This window comes from Parasteatoda tepidariorum, chromosome X1 (assembly GCF_043381705.1).
Source record: "Parasteatoda tepidariorum isolate YZ-2023 chromosome X1, CAS_Ptep_4.0, whole genome shotgun sequence".
Lineage (NCBI taxonomy): Eukaryota > Metazoa > Arthropoda > Arachnida > Araneae > Theridiidae > Parasteatoda > Parasteatoda tepidariorum.
The window spans coordinates 42,959,471-42,977,874 of NC_092214.1; the positions used below are offsets into that span (position 1 = coordinate 42,959,471).

An 18,404-nucleotide genomic window follows, 5' to 3' on the forward strand; every position below is an offset into this window, starting at 1 on the left:
TAGAATTTATATGCCGAAAGTCAACCTGAATTTTAAATCAAATGCTGAGCTTTTTTTATGTCAGCTGTAGCAAAAATTAATGTAAACCACTTTATTCTTGATAGTATTTTTTTAAATTTCGATGTTAATAGGTAATTTTCAAAATTGATATATTTCCCTGTTTAAGAAATGAAGGACTAAATAAAAATAAAATTCTTGCTAAATATTTTCGTAGAGATTGGCCGCGGGAAAAAAATTTCAACTATTATTCACCTGTCATAAATTCTCAAATTGTCATGTCTCAAACATTATTAGATGGTAATACTTTTTTCTTTCCTGTGAGAAGTATATATTATTAGAATGAGTCCTAAGCATCGTCTACCAAGGGTATAATCACAAAGAATTTAACAAGCAATCGAAAAACAGTTCAAAAAATATTTTGTTTAAATAAATATTTGTAAGGTCGTAAGAAAAAAAAGCCATATGAGAATAATGTTTGGAATCAAGAGAGAAATATATTAAGACAATTTCGCTGATGTAAAATATATAGAGAAATAGAAACCACTTCATTTTGTCATCATTGCTCAAATCGAAAATAAAGGAATTGATTAAATAGGGGAGAAAATAAAATAATTCGGTTTAATTAGTGCAACATTCTAAGCCGCGCTTATTCCGTACAGTATTTTGGAAAGTCACGCGTGCACATTTTTTTTTAATAATAACATCACGATTGCAATATCTTTTATAATTTTAANTTATGCATATCTCGATTGCAATATCTTTTATAATTTTAAAAATTACAACTTGAAATTACAACTTTTTTTAATAATAACATCACGATTGCAATATCTTTTATAATTTTAAAAATTACAACTTGAAATTACAACTTTTCTTAATAATAACATCACGATTGTAATATCTTTTATAATTTTAAAAATACAACTTGAAAAGACAAATTGTTTTACTAATTTAATATATTTGGTTGTAATTACAGAATTTTAGCATTTGTTTATAAATAAGATGTTTCAATATTTGCTTATAAACTAGATATTTTTAAATGTTTCCAGGCGAAAATGCTGACCACTATCGAGGGTGCAAAATTTGAATATTTCGATTTTTACATTTCATAATAAACCAAAAAAATAATATTAGTTATAACAAACTCATCACATAAAAGTTATTCCAATAGTTTAACACATTAATAAGAAACGCAGGTATAAGCTATTTTATTTTATTTTTCTATTTTAACTTACATTAATTTATATTAATTCTGTTTTGACGACTCTCCAAGCTTTAAGTTAGTTATTAAAATTTAAACTTCATTACTTACTTGAGAAAAAATAAATGAAAGTGGCAAATTTTATTGATGTCTAATGTTAATTTAGTTTAAATATTTAAAATTTTAACTTAAAAATGAATTCTCTTTGATTCTTTAATACTATTTTTTTTAATTTTAATATACGGAAAATTTTACAAAACAGGTCTAAGGAAAATTACTAATAGTCAGGACAAATTTAAGAGACAGTCTGCTATGGAATTGAAAGTAAAGTTTGTTTTTTATTAAATATTTAGTGCAAGCTACGATTTTCTAGGCGCCATGGCGACTGAGTGCCCGCGATTTGTAGGCCACTGAGCATAAATTAAAAAAAAAAAGGCTCAATTATTTTTGCTTGAAAAATTTCTGCGTACAACAAGCAATTTGCTGCCAGCTTAGCTTGCAAAACCGAACATTGGGGAATAGCTGCTGGCAACTAATAAATGAATTGAATAAAAAATCTTACCTGGGGATTAGGAATGATGTTATTGGAAGAAACAGCAGCTAGCCTTGATACATTGTTCATCATTTTAGCTCTAAGAGATTCCAAAATGTTTTCATTTGAGTTTTGTAACTGTTGTGAGACATTTGGAACATTATTTTCTGGAGTCCAAGCACTTTCCAGAAAATGATTTGGAGATTCCTTGGAAAATTGATGAGCAAAATGACCATGATGCATAGCCTCAGCAGCTTGCTGTTGAAGGAGTTGAAGAGCTGAACTTGTTGGTGGATAATTTCCCAAAGAAGCTAAACTTGCAGGGTAATGTTGTCCAGCAGCAAAGATTTTACCTAGAAAAAATTTTTTTTTTGAATTAAATAATAAGAATATAAAAAAATATGAATAATTTTTGAAAAAAATGTTTTCAGCCAGATAAATTCTGAAAAATTGTTGTGATAAAATATAAGATCCTTATGGTAATTTTAACTCATTTTTCTCTTATGAACTATAGTTTATTAGAAATATTTATATAGTTCATTTATTAAAAAGATTTATATAGTTCATTTATGAGATAGATTTATATAGTTCATTTATTAGAAAGATTTATATAGTTCATAGCAGTGATGGGCATCATTCACGAAAATTTTATTCATGACTAAATTTATTCAGAATAAATTTATTCTGAGTGATCATATGAAAATTTAGTCATCATTCATTATGCAAATGTATAAAAATTTTTGAATAATGATTGATGAATAAACTCATTAGTCATGACTAATTTTTCTGAATAAAATTTGAATAACCAGCAAAAAATGCAATCGATATGTCTTTGTCTATAACGAGATGCAAAACATCGTTTGCTCTTAAACGTCTTATTTTAGGAATTAAACTATAAAACTAAGACAAGTATGACTATTTATTTTTATGTTATTTTAACTTACTCCAGCGTAACATACTTAGTTGTGCTAAAAAGTAGGTTTATAACAGTTTAGTTACTTAAGTTCATTTTAAAATTTTGTTCTAAAATCTATAAAACGCAATTTTTTATAGTTTTTGAAAGCAAACGATAATATTATTTTAAATTTTTAAATAAAATTTTAATTAAAAAAATTAAACCCTTTTTTTGCCATGTAACCATTTCTCAAAAGTCTGCATTATGTTAGACAAAAGTAAATTTTCTCAAACATTATATAAATATACTTGAAAAGGATTAACGTTTTATTTGTAGTTGTCATAATCGTTGTCAATTAGAGTATTCCGCGCTCATTTTTATTGACCAGTGAAATTATTCAGTTATTCTTGACTAATGAATAAAGGATACTGAATAACGAATAATGAATGATTTATTCTTTATTCAAAATATTTCTGACTAATGAATAAATCTTTATTCATTATTCAGATTTTGAATAATTATTCATCATTCTTTATTCATTATTCTGAATGACGAATGCCCATCTCTGGTTCATAGACAACAAATTAAGTATTAAAGAAATTTTTCTGACTCAAAGCCACTATAGTTTCCGCGAATAGAAAATCATCTATAAAAAAACATGCACTAAAATTATTGATGCGCTTGTGTTTCTATTTAGGTAGGGAAATGAAATTTTTTAACAATTCTCATGTTTTTTTTTTTTTTTTTTTTTTTTNTTTTTTTTTCTGTATTTGAATAAATATTTTTTATGTATCTATTTATTATTGGATGTCGCAATTTAAAATTTATTATTTTATTTTAATGTAATTCTTATTAATGTTTAATGTAGAATACTACTCTAAAACAAATTTAATTGATGAAAGAAAAAAATTTTATTTCACCAGAAATGACCCTTTCTTATTTTTTTTCTTTTTTTTTCTTCCTTTTTTTATTTTACTTTTCGTTAATAAATAATTAAATTGAACGTCTAAATTTCAAAGTGTTTGGGGAACGGTGAATTATTCTCAAAATTATTTGAAAATATATGTAACTAAATTATATGTATTTAGAATTTTTTTTTATAATAATAAATTTGAAAAATATAAAAGAAATGTCAATGTAATCTCAAAACATAAGATTAAAAAAGTTTTCTGAAGAGAATATCAGTGCGAATAGTGGCGCCATCTCTTAGCGTAATGTTATACTTATTCTTGAGGGCAAAATGTTCCTTTGAATTTAAAATACGAATATCTTATATTTTGAGTTTTTTTTAGAATAAATTTTTACTCAGCCATGAATTTATTTTAGTTAAATAGGCACGAATAAACAAAAACGATTTTATTAAAAATATGCGTCAATCATTTTTAATAATAAACGCATTCTTAGACAAACTCAACTCTCGTTTTTTGAATGTTTCATTGCAGATTTTTTGTTATAAATTAAGAGTTATCCTGATAATCTAATTACACAATTACCATTTTAAAAATGAGGAATCAGATTTTGAAGATATCAGTAATTAATTTTTACATCATAAAGAAAATAATTTATAGTGGAAAAAAGGTTTTAAAAGGTTATCGCATTTAGTTTCAAAAATGTAGTTGACCAAGTTCACAAGTGATTTCATTAGCTACTAAGTATGTGTAAAGATTGAAAGAATACTTAAATTACTCATTGATTAGTTGGAAAAAAATTTTAGAACCTACCACTTCCTTTGTTAAGAACTATTTCTATTGTTCGATTATGTTAATGAGATTTATAATAAATTCTTATTTGTTTCTTCAAATTAAATTTTTATTTTCTTTAATAATGAAAAAAGAACAAATCAAAATACACGCTTATTTTAATCGTAGGGTTTTATATCATATCTATTAAATAATTTATAGGAAAATTAATAGAATGTAATTGAAGATAATCTTTGATTTGGAAAAAAATTAGAGAAGACAATCTTTAATTTGTATTTAGTGGTTTTAAAAATGTTAATTATTTAGAATAAAAAATTCCGCGTATAGTTTTTTTTATTTTTTGTCATAAAAGATGAGTGTTAAAGTATATATTTGAAACGCAGTAACAGACTACGTACATTTTGTCTATGTCGGCACATTCCAGTCAGAAAAAATGCATTTAAAGGGAAAGTCAAACCGTATTAACATAAACACAATAATTTTTAAGTTTTAAAAATATACCTCTACCCTCATATCAGAATTGAAGAAAAAATACACAATTCTATTTTGAAAATTTCAGAAACTGCTTTTAGAGTATTTATAAACTGAGTAATTCGTAAATCACAACAAATTTCAAGCAACTTTATGCATATCTTCCGACAAAAAACAAATTGAGCATTGTAAAGTGACAAATCACTAATTGTGCTTAAAGAGTATTATCTGATTCACATAAAGAAAGATCAATCGATAGACGACTATTCTTGGCATCTGTAAAAGACAGTGACAAAAGTATTTGGCAAGCGTTTGTTTTAAAGAAAGAGAAGAATTGTGAAAAAGTAGAATATATGAAAAAAAAGAGGTCACTTTTTTGGAATCAAAATAGACAAAGCTTTAAAAAATATTCCAGCACACGGAAACAGACTAATTTTAGAAGGATAGCAGTCAGCGACAAACTAAAAATATTTTTAATGCGAATGAGAACATCATGCACACAAATGTCAAATGAACAATGGATGCTGATTATTAATTAAACTTCCGTGCTTTAGGCTTGAAGATAACCAAAGACTTATAAATTATTGCGATTCAAGAAAGTACGTATTTAGAATATAAAATAAGAACTAGAATTATTCACAATTAAATCGAAATCACTTGATTTTAAATATAACTGAAGAATTCGAATTCAAGACGTAATTAGGGTGAGCACAGATGATTGCCCGGGTTTTTAATATAACTGAAGAATTCGAGTGCAGACATAATTCAGGATTAGCATAAATGATAGACCGAATTTTAAATATTTATATTTTCGAAACTATAAAACACATTGCAATAAGTAATACATGAAATAAAAAATAAAATTAAAGCAATTCATTTTTTTTCAGTTACTAATGTTAGAAATTTAAATACATGTTTTCTTTTTAAATCTATGCCTGACGCCTAATAAAAAGGATACACTATTTAATTTCACCCGTTAATGTTTGGCTTTTCTTTTGAAGAATTTTTCTAGATATGCTATCTAAGCAAATGAGAATTGTTTCGTCGATCAGTAATTTTGAATAGAAAAGATTCTGTTTCATATACTACGAGAGAAAATAATTTTCATTATTATGGCTGTTTTGCGTGTTTATTTTTACAACTATGTTAATTTGAATATCAAAGTTTGAAGGATCGTCTTGTATATTTATTTCTACAACTTTCTTAACGTGAGTATCAANTTTTCTTTTGAAGAATTTTTCTAGATATGCTATCTAAGCAAATGAGAATTGTTTCGTCGATCAGTAATTTTGAATAGAAAAGATTCTGTTTCATATACTACGAGAGAAAATAATTTTCATTATTATGGCTGTTTTGCGTGTTTATTTCTACAACTATGTTAATTTGAATATCAAAGTTTGAAGGATCGTCGTGTATATTTATTTCTACAACTTTCTTAACGTGAGTATCCAAGTTTGAATGAACGCCTTATGTATTTTGTTATGATTTTTTTTATTATCCAAGAGATTTTTACATTAATGTTAAGGTAGTTTTTATGTTAGAAGTTATGTTTTCGAATTTTCAAAATTAGTCGATTAGTGAATAAACAAGGTATTTGATTTACGTTCAGAAACAAGTTAACAAACTAAGAGTAGAATGGCAAACCCTTGGAAAAAATGTAGACTGTAGTATTTGTTTGCATAAGTAAAAAATACGTTTTTTTATATACACAGTTGAATAATGAAAAACGGATGAAAGAGTTTGCTGTATATTTTTTTACCCATTTTTCTCTGCTGTTTGCATCCATTTTCTAATTGCATGTATAAAATGCCAAAATAATTTTAAAAATATACACAATCTGCACAGCGTCCAATGAATTGTCTGATATATATATATATNTGTATGTATGTATGTATGTATGTATGTATGTATGTATGTAACATAAAAAGCTTCAATTAATCTTTTTATGTTACTTTCTTTCAAAACAAATAGCGAATGTAGCTCAAGGATATTTTTAAAAACTAAGAAAGAATGCATATTTAATATACAGTTGAAATATAATGAAATTTTTTCCATTGCGAAAGTTCAAAATCTGGCAAAATTTACTACTATTAAAGAAGAAAAAATGCGAAAAACTTCATGTTTTTTTTTATTCGAAATTATTATACAGATACTTTGTTTTTTAAGACAAGCTAATACTTCTCTTATAGCACTAAGCAATAATTAAGTTATTGTAAATTAATATATAAGCTTAAAAGTAAAAATAAATAAATAAATAACATATGCTGTTTTCTTTCTCAAAATATTGTGCATCCCTTCTGTAAGATCTAAAATGTTATAGGCTTTAATAATTAAAACAGTATTTGTCACCTTATTTCATACCTGGAATAATGAGACAAAAACTAATAATTGTGTTTTTCTAAACTTCGTAAAGCAGGTGAGTATTTTTCACCTGGGTCTAAGATCCGGGAATCGTGATTCATGAAACAAGAAAAAAAACTTATAGGTAAAAAAAAATATTGTAAAATGACTGACACAAGGGATGAAAGAATCTTTAAAAAGTTCTATTTTCGTTACGGGTCCCAAAATTTCTAGCCCTTTCAGCAGATTTTTGAATGCATTATTAGATAAAAGTGGAAAGCTACTGTTGTAGGTTTGGTTCAAAGCCAAAAGGGTGATTCTGAAAACCATTTTAACAATGCATCGAGACAACAGTAAAGCCTCTATATTAAGAAATTCTCCAGTATGCCACACTCCAGCTTTGGCATAGGGACAAATAGTAAGTTTTATTTGATGGTTGCTTCATACACACAAACCATACCTCAAACTGCCATTTAACGGGACAAGTCACTTCAATTGAACAAACATGAAATCTTCTTTCTTTAAAGCACTATATCAAGATAGCTTTAAAGAGTTCAGGCGGATAAGATTTATTTAGGTAGCGAGTTTTTTTTTCCTTCTTAGTTCTGTTACCCAAGGATGTATATATATATTTTTTACCATGTTAACTTTCAATGAAACGATGCTGTATTACAAAGTAGCTGTTTTCTTTACAACAGGGATAAATCATTTTGTTTTTTGTTTAAGGATTATATGGCTGATTTCGTGTTTCTTTCAATATTTACCTAATAAACCTACGGATAAATTTGATGTTAAAAATTTTTTTAAAAAAATAGTATGTGTGACGCGAGGCTTAAGATTTTAATTTATGTATTTAAGTAGCTTAATGCTACTATACTTTGTAGTTATGCTAACTGTTTATATTTTTATAAATACAATACAACATAAGATGAGAGAAAAAAGATTAAGTCATAATTATTAAAAAAAAAAAATATTTTATAAATCGTAAAAAATATCTTAGTTATATTATATTTTTAAGGTCATTTCCGTTTTTACAGCGATCATTTTTTTCTTTCTTTTTTGCAATACCTAATATTTGAAATAAAATTTCGCTTTTGTTTTAAAATTCTATAAAATCAGTTTCCTAGTTTATAGCTTATGAAACTGGATTGAAAAATAAGATTTGTGTAAGAATGTAGATAAGATAAGAATGTATATAATAAGAATAAGATAAGAATGTATATATATATATATATATTTATCTATTTATTAAAATACTGACTTTAAACTTAAAAAATAGATCATTGCAAACTTAGAAACACGTATGAGAAGCTGGAGTTCCTCACATTTCTAAATACTTATACTCAAAAAATTGTCCAGAGCTTGAGCTTTCTAGAGAATTTAAAACAAAACGAAACATCTTAAAGAAACAACATCCTATGAAACTATACATAACGGCATTATTTCTTTCTATTTAAAAAATTAAATCTCATAAAANAATAAGTTAAAGAAGCCACATTAACACAATGTGATTTTTTAAAAAGAACGATTAAAAAAGGAGTTAGAGAAACCACAATTAAAATAGTTTGCATTAAAACATTTTTAATGATTGCTTTTCGTCACAAAGCAACCTCTTATATATATATATATACATTTAAAATCTCACTTAAATTAGAGAATGTCGACTGCCGGTGTAAGTGAAAAATAACGTATTTCGAACATAACACCTAAGCGACTTAGAGAATGCTGGCATTCACCAATGAGGACGACATTTGCCAGATTTTAGTCTTTCATAATAACATATTAGAGTTGTTACTCACTCGAATAAAATAAAAATAAAAATACAGACTATTAAATATCCTTTTTTAGAGGGGGGGGGATAAGGGACTAGTGTGTCTTTCTCTTGAACATAATATGTGTACTTATAAAGAAAATTTCTTGGTAGTAAATATATGTTATAGCTGTAAAAAGTTCGAGGTAGTCCAATACCTCCTAGAAAAGAGTAGGCCTCTGCACGGGTTACCATAAATATCCTTTAGTAGTCCAAACGTAATGACATATTTCGTATTTTTAACCACTGCGCAGCTTAGTACCCCGAACGTAATGACATCTTTCTTATTTTTTATCAACTGCGCAATTAACTTCGTCACATCGGACTACTAATTTGATCCGTGCTCAGGCCTTCCTTATTCTAGGAGGTGTTGGGTAGTCGCGGATTTTAACTCACTCTAAAAACAAGCTAACATGGTTTTACTGCCGATTTTATTTCTTCTTTTTCATTGCATAATGAAATTTATTTTTAAGGAATAAAATTTAAATTTATTTATTTTCATTTTCCGTGTGAAACAATAGATATTAACAATTCAGACATATAAATATTAAACTAAGCCATTTTGCTTTACGAATGAGTTAAGCGTATGCGAAAATATAAACTATTAAAGTAACATGATCAATCTATTTGTATAACGAGGCTTTGAATTTTAGACTGTGGTGGTTACAGTTCTGACAAACACACTCAAAATAACTTAAAAAATGCTGACTTAAAATAATGAAACATACATAAAATCATTTGTGTGATGTTCAGTAGAATTTTATTTCTACATTCATGAAAAAAAGCTCTCAATGTTACTTGAAATTTTAAATTTAACGTAAATAGCTTATTTGGAAATCCAACATGTTTTTAAATAAATATTTTTCACTAAATTTAATGGGTGTTTTCAATTATTCGCCAAGGTTAATTGCAACACAGAATGGTTATTTTCTCCAAGAAGATATGTAAAACTTAACAAACCGCAGATGTTTTCAGAAAATGAAGTAAGGTATTTACCAGATAATTATGATTCATTAAGTTTCTTCTCTTAAAATAGTTCAATGAAGTAAATTTTCATTACTTAATTGTTTGATGCAATTCTCAGAAATCATTTAATACCAATGTTTTTAATAAAATATTATTAATGAGGGAAAATGTTGAATATGCTTCCGGGTCGCTATTTAGAAGAAAACAGATGGACGCATGAAAGTAAGTATTTAACAAAACATTCTTAAATGCAACCTCGATTACACTGCAAGTATTCTGGATAAAAATAACGGTAAAAATATCGGCACTCAGGATATCCATTTTTACCGGAATCGTAAAATCCATTTTTACCGGAACATGTAACGAAACAAAAAAATTGATATACCGTTATACTTACAGTGATAATGACCGTAAAATCACTGAATCACTTCTAGTTAAATAAATATTACTGAAAAAATTACGTTAAAAATGGATTTTACGTATGATGCACCCAAAGTGCTGGTTCTTCATACCGTAATCTGATCCGGAATTTTTTACTGTGTAGCACTAGCGTAGTTTTAATGATTGTTCGAGGAGGGTTATTTCCTTTTGATATATATATTATATAAACGACACTTCTGCACTCACTTCTCATACAAACAACATGAGAAGTAAGTGCAGAAGTGTCGTTTTAATTTTGAACCAGCGTTATATTAAAACTGCTTAAATTACTGAAAACCTTTTTATATCTACATCCTTATTACCGTACAATATCTCATTAATCTAGTAATGAATAATTTCAGAGAGGGGTTTTATCCCCCAATCCTTCCCCTAAACTACGCCACTGCTGTGTAGATAAAATGAGACCAAATGCATAAACATATTTTAAAATTATTTTGAGTGGCGGATTTTCTTTTTCAGTTTTATTTTACATTGATTATTCAAATTCTAATTATTTTTTTTTAAAAATTAATTTACTTAAACTCAATCGAGTATGAATACATATTTTTTTTTCTTCGAAGTTTAAATGACGCAGAAAAATGAAATTTTTTTTCAGTTTGGCACAAACGTCTCGAAGAAAATAGTCTGACATCTGGAACTAGATAATAGCCACACTTTCTCTGAATACCAACTAATTCGCTATTGAATTAGACAATCTTGGAAATCAATTCTCTGCAATCTTGGGACTAATCAGTACTCAATTGTATTCGAAGTTAATATTCGAAAACTGAAATTCGAAACGTGCAGGAATGGTGATCCATAAAGGGGTGGAGGAATTGACAATTATAAAGATTTTGTTATCCTTGACATTCTAGCTTTTAAAATATATAGCAGGATCTGAAAAGAAAATGCTATTTTATGAAAGGACAGACACCTGAGTTGCCTAACGAAACCGGAGTTTATTTTGACACAAAGAAGTTTCTTTTGACATAGTAGAAGATAATAATCTTTTCATTTGCAAAACAATTAAGAGTTTATTTCTTATTGGATAAAATTTTTTTTTGTTCTCCTTTTTCATTGGTTACAAAAAAAGAACTTATGTCAACAACAATCGCAACTGATTTCGAAATATCCGATATAACAAACCATGCGGTATTCTTGCTTTTTGATTTTTTTAACGATATCATTTAATTATACTTTGTTTTAAAAAAAAGTTCAAAGGTTAATTGTGTCTTTTTCTAATAAAAGTATTACGTTCTCTTGTACATAGGGAGTTAGATTATATCATTAAAAATAAAAATGGAAAAATATTTTCACTGAAGGATTTATTTCCACATCGGTTGAGTCAAAAATGAGTGAGGGTAGAAATATTTGCAAAAAAATGTTTCTACCTCTTCGATTTTTGAAAACAAGTTAAATTTGATTTTCTACATTTTGGATTTTATAGCAGGTCAGAAATACAACTGATGGCTTCTAAGAATAACTAATCTGTACATAAATGTACATCTTTGATTATATTGAATTATTTCTAAATTTATAATAAATATCTTGGTGGCCAGTTTCAAGTTTGTAACTTTTACAAAATTTTGTTAAATTCATTCTACTATCTTAAATAATTTTTTTCACTCAATATCAATATCATGGACACAAAAAACTTAAGAATCGGAAATTAATTATTTTTTTACAATTTAGCAATAATTTAGTTGGGCAATAGTGTGTTTTTACAAAAAAAATATCTCTTGATTTTGAAATACCCAATATATACCCAATAAAACCCAACAGATTAATCAGCAGACTTATTTTTTGAGCAGTATAAATCAGTATAGGATAAGAAATGTAGTTGTTTTATCATATAAGTCTTTTTGCGCTGAAGAAAAGGAAAAAGCTTAAACTCAAGCTGAATAATTTGTGTTTTTTCTAAAAAAAAAAAAGCACACACGCATCATAGGATAACATTCACACACTTGTGTGAAAAGAGTTTTAAGCATACGGTAAAATTATAGTTACACGTGAATTCTCAAAATTCTAGTTTTACAACTTATTCAGTTATGCACAGCAATTTGACATCAATCGGTAATATTTAACTTAATCGGTAATAATAAACGCTTAATGTAAGTTAGTAATGAAAAAAAAATGATAAGGAAGTTAAAAAGATGCACTCCCAGGAAAATAAGTTCACCTTAAAACAAAATCTCAAGTTAAAGATCGTTCAGTTTGCAAGAAAATATTGTTCATTTTGGCACCTTATTAAGATTGCAGAAAATTTGCACAAAATAGGGTTTCAACGCTCTCCAGATTTACTTCTCTAATTGATCAAAGAATAATTTTCAGTTCAGCTCAAACGTTAGACAAAGCATTAATTTAATAAAATGTACATAATTCATTGTTTTCTGAAAGATAAAAAAAAGCAGTCAATTGTTCAAATATGATTTATACGTTTAACCATGCATTCATTCCTTAAATTTCATCTTGATCAGCAATTTGTAAATCTGGACTTATATTGTTTTCCCATTTAACTCCTTAATTGAGATTTTTTAAGAAGTTGAACTTTTTTTAAAAACATAAACGATACAATTTTACATTTTGATAAAATTCTCAAGTAATTTCTAGAGAAGGAAATTTATTTCATACAATGAATATATGTCCTTGAATTTGTCTGTAGAAAATTTCCATAAACTAATTAGAAATGTTTGAATAGTTAAAATTTAAGGGATTGAAATTTTGTACCATCAGTATTTTTTAAGTATACTTCAAAAACTGATGGCTTTAATCAAATGTTCTCAAAATATTCCTGGAACAAACGATTGAAAAAAAAATCTGCGAAATTCAATGATCTTGATTTTAATGATAATTTTCTAAAGAAATTGTTGATAAGAGTATTACTGAAAATCATTAAAATTGTAATAAAAAAATTCCTTAACAAGGCTGAACAAAAGATTAAAAGATATATAAGATTATTTTAATGAAGTAAACCAATACATTATTATACAGAAATTGAAATAAACCTAAAATAAAAAAAACCCTGCTATATACGTTATCTGTCGCGTATGTTTATTTTAAAAGACTTTGCAACACTGTATAACTGTTTGTCTGTAAAATTTCATGCATAATATATTTTAAATAAACACGAAATGAAAGGAAGAAAAAAAAAAAAAAACACCTACTCAGGAGTTTTATTGATTATTGTTGACAGGATTTTGAACAAAATAATAATGGAATTTTTCATTTATCAATAATCTTGACTGCTTATATTTTGCTTACCCAATATTTAACAAAGTGGTTGCCATGGTTTGTTGTGCTTTATAATTAGAAATGGATGTTTTCATAAAAACATGAATTCTAATTGCTCAATACATATTAATGAAATGATTATAAGTTTTATCAAAGCAAGTCATATCTAAAGTAATGCTGGGTAATATCGCAAATTTAATATCTACATATATGATCAGAAAATATCGATATTTTACGATATATTTTCGAAAATTAATTTTCATTGTATTTATAAGGAGGAAAATTTTCGTTACCCGAGCAAAATTTGACAATACTTAAGATATATATCGTTATAGACAATACTTACAACATTATCATATTTATCGTAGTCGATAATGATTGCAATATTAGCGTTGATGTTGATTACAATGCAAGAAATGTTGATAATGATTGCAATATTTTATTTTCAATATTTTATTTTATTTTATGACCGCCGTTGAGCAGCCGACCCAATGATCGCAATATTATTGTTGGTAGTTTAATTGCACATTCTATATTTATTGTAAAATATTTACCATATTTACACTGTACTGCCAAATTCAAACCAGGAGCTGGCGCATTTTCTGAAAATCGTGTGCCATTTAGGAAATACGTTTCACGTTTATGTGTCACATTTGATATATGCTAACCATACGTTTAAAACCATACTATTAGTTTCAATATCAACTTATCTTTTTCATCGTTCTAAAAAGGTATATGGGCATTAGTAACTTTCGATTTCAATGTAGAAAATCTTTTTAAATGAAAAACAAAAATATGTAAATGATTTATGCTCCAGTTGATTTTTTTTCTCTTTCTTTTCTCTAAATTCTTTTACCTATACTTTTCAATCAAAATACTTCAATAGAATCTAGAAAACATGGTGTTTCCCCAAAAACATCAGAAAATTTATTATGCAACATTGCCAAAGAAAAAAAAAACCCAAAATTTTTTTTAAAAAATTACGATACACACATTGGAAATACATATATGAGATACACTTTAGAAATATACTGGAAATATGTAAGGTAATATATGATAAATATGTTGAAAAACATATAAATAAATTAATGTATAGATATCATTTCACTATATATTTCTTCAACAGTCGCATGAAATGTCTAGGATAATTAATATTTTAATTAATTATGGCTACAATAAATTTAGTTGTTTCGAAATCAATAGAACTTAAATATTTTTTGAAGTCCAAAATTTTCTATAACAATTTGAGCCATACCAACAATTCAGACACTCGACGCAGCAATTGGATATTTACACCATTAGCATTTTTTAGAAAACCAGTAAAGATAAATGATCATCTTGTTTATAAGTGAAATTGCTGAGCAGAAATTAGCTTTTTATTTTTTCTTTGAATAAGCAATTCTAAGAGAAAAACCAGACTAAATTCTCCGAATTCGGAATTACTGGAACACATCTTTTTTTTCTTGGACAAATTGACGACAGTGAATATGATTTTAGAATGGTAAGCTATTTTTAGATTTAAAAGAAATTTATTGAGACTTTAATAGTGCTTTTACTTTTGTATTATGATAAGCATTATTATTGCTTTTTTTTATAAAAGAAATAATCATAAATGGACATATGATTAATGTGAAACTGTAATGTTTAATTATATTGGAATGCATTACAAGAATATTACTTACTTGTATTTCTCTTTTAAAATATTTCTGAAATAATTTAATCTTGAAATATTTGTTCAAGAAAAAGTTTTCTCTTTTACAGAAAAATTGTAGATTTTGAGAAATGATTGTAATTTTATATGATTTTATAAGAGTTATTTTAAACTTGCTGGATTCAAAATCGAAAAAAAAACAACAACAAAAAACATGTGTTTTAGATATTTTAATAAACGCATGATTTTTATATCTCACGACTAAAACTGTATGGCATAAACAGTAAAATAACGCTAGAAACATTATGTGGAACAACAAATAAACAAGGTCGAAATTAATTCTGAATGTTTCGGTACTATATCAGTACTAGACCATTTCGGTACTATTCGGTATACACCGTATAGTTTCGAACTAAGACAGTATTTAAATAAATTTGCACAATATGCATATTGATTTAAAAATATGTTTCATTTTATTTTGTAAAATGACATTTATTAAAAGAAAAAACTCAAGCTTTAAATTTTTATCCATAACTATAGCTAAAACAAATTTCTTCATTTTTAAAAGCTTTTCATAAGGATCTTTCAATATAAGCAACATTAATAAAATTTCAATGTTAATAAATTTCTAAGGTAGCTGCACTTAGGCGAAAATGATTTTCTTATAAAACTAACATAGAAGCGTTCACATTATTCAATTCCACGGCAGTGATTATATTCTCGTTCATAGTACCGAAACGGCCGTCTATCTTTTGAATAGTTCATGTTATATACTCTTTTCCTACATCATTTTACCATTAACCAAGTTATATTCTTTTGGATGGCATGAATAGAATAGGTTTTTAATTTACAATTGGAATGTAGAATATTAAGATGCCAGGCCGACCCAATTTTTGGGTTTACGACTACTAATGTTCAACTTTGTAGCCTTTTGAGCCCAATCCGGAAGACAAGGGAACACCTAGATCAAGTATTGGGCAAAATTTGCCTTCATGGAGGACTTTTCGATGGAACTAACCCGCAATTGCGTTACATGGAAAGGAAGACCACGAGAACCTCCCACGGTTAGCTTGACGGCAAGGAGACCATAATCCGCCAACCACTGAGGGTATTTCACGTCAGCACTGTGGTCGGAGCAAGCCGAATGCGGGACCCAATTATGGGTTTACGACTACTATGTTCAACTCCGTAGCCTTGTAATTTTGAACTAATCCAGAAGACAAGGAAATTCCTGGATCAGTACTCCCAAAGGTATTAATTTGTTATGGGAACATGGAGGACTTTGCGACTCGACAGATTCAACGTGCATCGGTCACCATTTCTTTCAGGGTTGCTTTTCATTATAAAAATTAGGAGCTTCACTAATACAGTGGCAATTTTATAATTAATACTTAGTATAAAATAATGATAATTTATAATTTTGAAATGCTCTGATTTGGACAACCTTTCTTAGAAAGACTTAAAATCTTAATAAATTGTTTTTACTCCATGGAATTCAAATAATTTTCCTTAGCAATAATTGAATATCTGACGATGAATTACATCATATCGTTATCATATGTTACGTAATTTTAGATCAACATCATATCCTATATCACCCATTGAGCGTTCTTGCCACCTGATCAGATAACGTTGTTATCAGTGATCAATATATAAATATATTTCTATACCTAAGTTTCTCCCTTTCATTTTTCCCCTTTGAAATGTCTTCGATTTCATTTTCATTCGAATTACTGATAGACATTAGCAAAAAGATATTTTAGACAAGATCAGTGCAACTTTATGTGTGATTATATTTTCTTCTTTGGCTGGCAATGTTTTTAGTTCGGTTCATTATCGCGTAAATTAAAGTTTTGGCACACAAGGAGAAAAAAAAAATTCTTTTAAAAAGGATCTAAATCATTATTTAAGTAAGTAAAACTTATGGAGGCAAATGGACCTTAAAAATTATTTTCTTTTTTTAAAAAAAAAAAATAAAAACTTAATAGAAATCAGTTTTACGTACATACTGAAAATTCATGAAGGTTTTTATCAAAACACTTTTTTAATTACACGTTATTAAATAGCTCCTTACGCAATATCTATATATTTTTTAAATAGCTTTAAATTTTTTAAGCTAAGATTAAGAACAAATTTGATCAAACAATTAAGAACAAGTGTTATATGAAATATTGGTCAGAAATGTTACAAATGTAACGATTTTTTTAACAGCATTAAGCTCTGCGTTACTAAATATAAACACATTTTAATTTTTTACTGATTCATTTTTTTAATAATATATTTTGGAGCTATTCAAGAATAGGGGAGTAATGTTTATTTTAATAACTAAACTAATTTCACAAAAAATAAGTGCTAAACAGAGGAGTAGACAAATGAAAAACCTGATGCCCACGATGTAAATATAAAAATATATTTATTTCAATTTAATGAAATCGTAAAACTGGAATTAATTTTTCATTTAATAATTAAATGTTTCACGTTCGAGTATTTTTTTTTCTGCTACTTTTTTTTATTGTCAAAACTAAAAAATGCTATAGCTAGGGAAAAGTATGGAAGAATGCAAAATCCATTGATAGCTGAATTTCTTGATACCCTTGAAACTAAAAAATATAATTGACGAAGACAAAGAAATAGCTCAAGGCCCCCTTTTTTGTTAAAAAAAAAAGAGATAATGTATGATTATATATTTATTCTTTTTATGTTGGTAGTTACTATGCAGCGGAGCACCCGTTTTAATGAAACAAGTCCGCTTAGAGGGATTTTAACGAAACTTTATCCCGACAAAAGATGAAAAAAAATTACCATAAAAAAGAATGTGTAAATATATGTATAAATACAAAAGAGTAAAATTGTACCGTTCATTTGCAAGCATTGTTTTGTAGCAACTGCATACTACAGTACAAGAGAAGGGGGGAAGGAGAGATATCAGACGAATGTTAAGATTAACAGAAATTAATTGTCGCTCCAGGGCAAGATTTTTTTTCTCTCTTTTCCTGTTTTTATTGTTTTTTTCACCGTTCCTCCCCCTTCCGATTTTCAGTATAATGTTTGCTTACCTCCTTTTAACAATGGGCCAAAAAAGAAGTGAGGTATTTTTTTAAAAGGTCTCTATTTTTTTTTTTTTATTTTTTTTACTGGGCCATTTAGAAATCCGAATCATTAGTATAGCTTTCGTGACACAACCAATTTT

At 27.1% G+C, this 18,404-nt stretch overlaps 1 protein-coding gene across 8 annotated transcripts in view; it reads right to left on the bottom strand.

Annotated features, from left to right (window-relative positions):
• The window catches only part of LOC107445721 (zinc finger protein castor homolog 1), a 194,545-nt gene that overhangs the window by 25,886 nt on the left and 150,255 nt on the right, over nt 1–18,404 (bottom strand). For all 8 annotated transcript variants that reach the window (XM_071187567.1, XM_043051839.2, XM_043051818.2 and 5 more), the window contains exon 3: nt 1,761–2,083. In XM_071187567.1, coding sequence (XP_071043668.1) covers nt 1,761–2,083 — 323 coding nt within the window. The remainder of the gene's footprint in view (nt 1–1,760; nt 2,084–18,404) is intronic.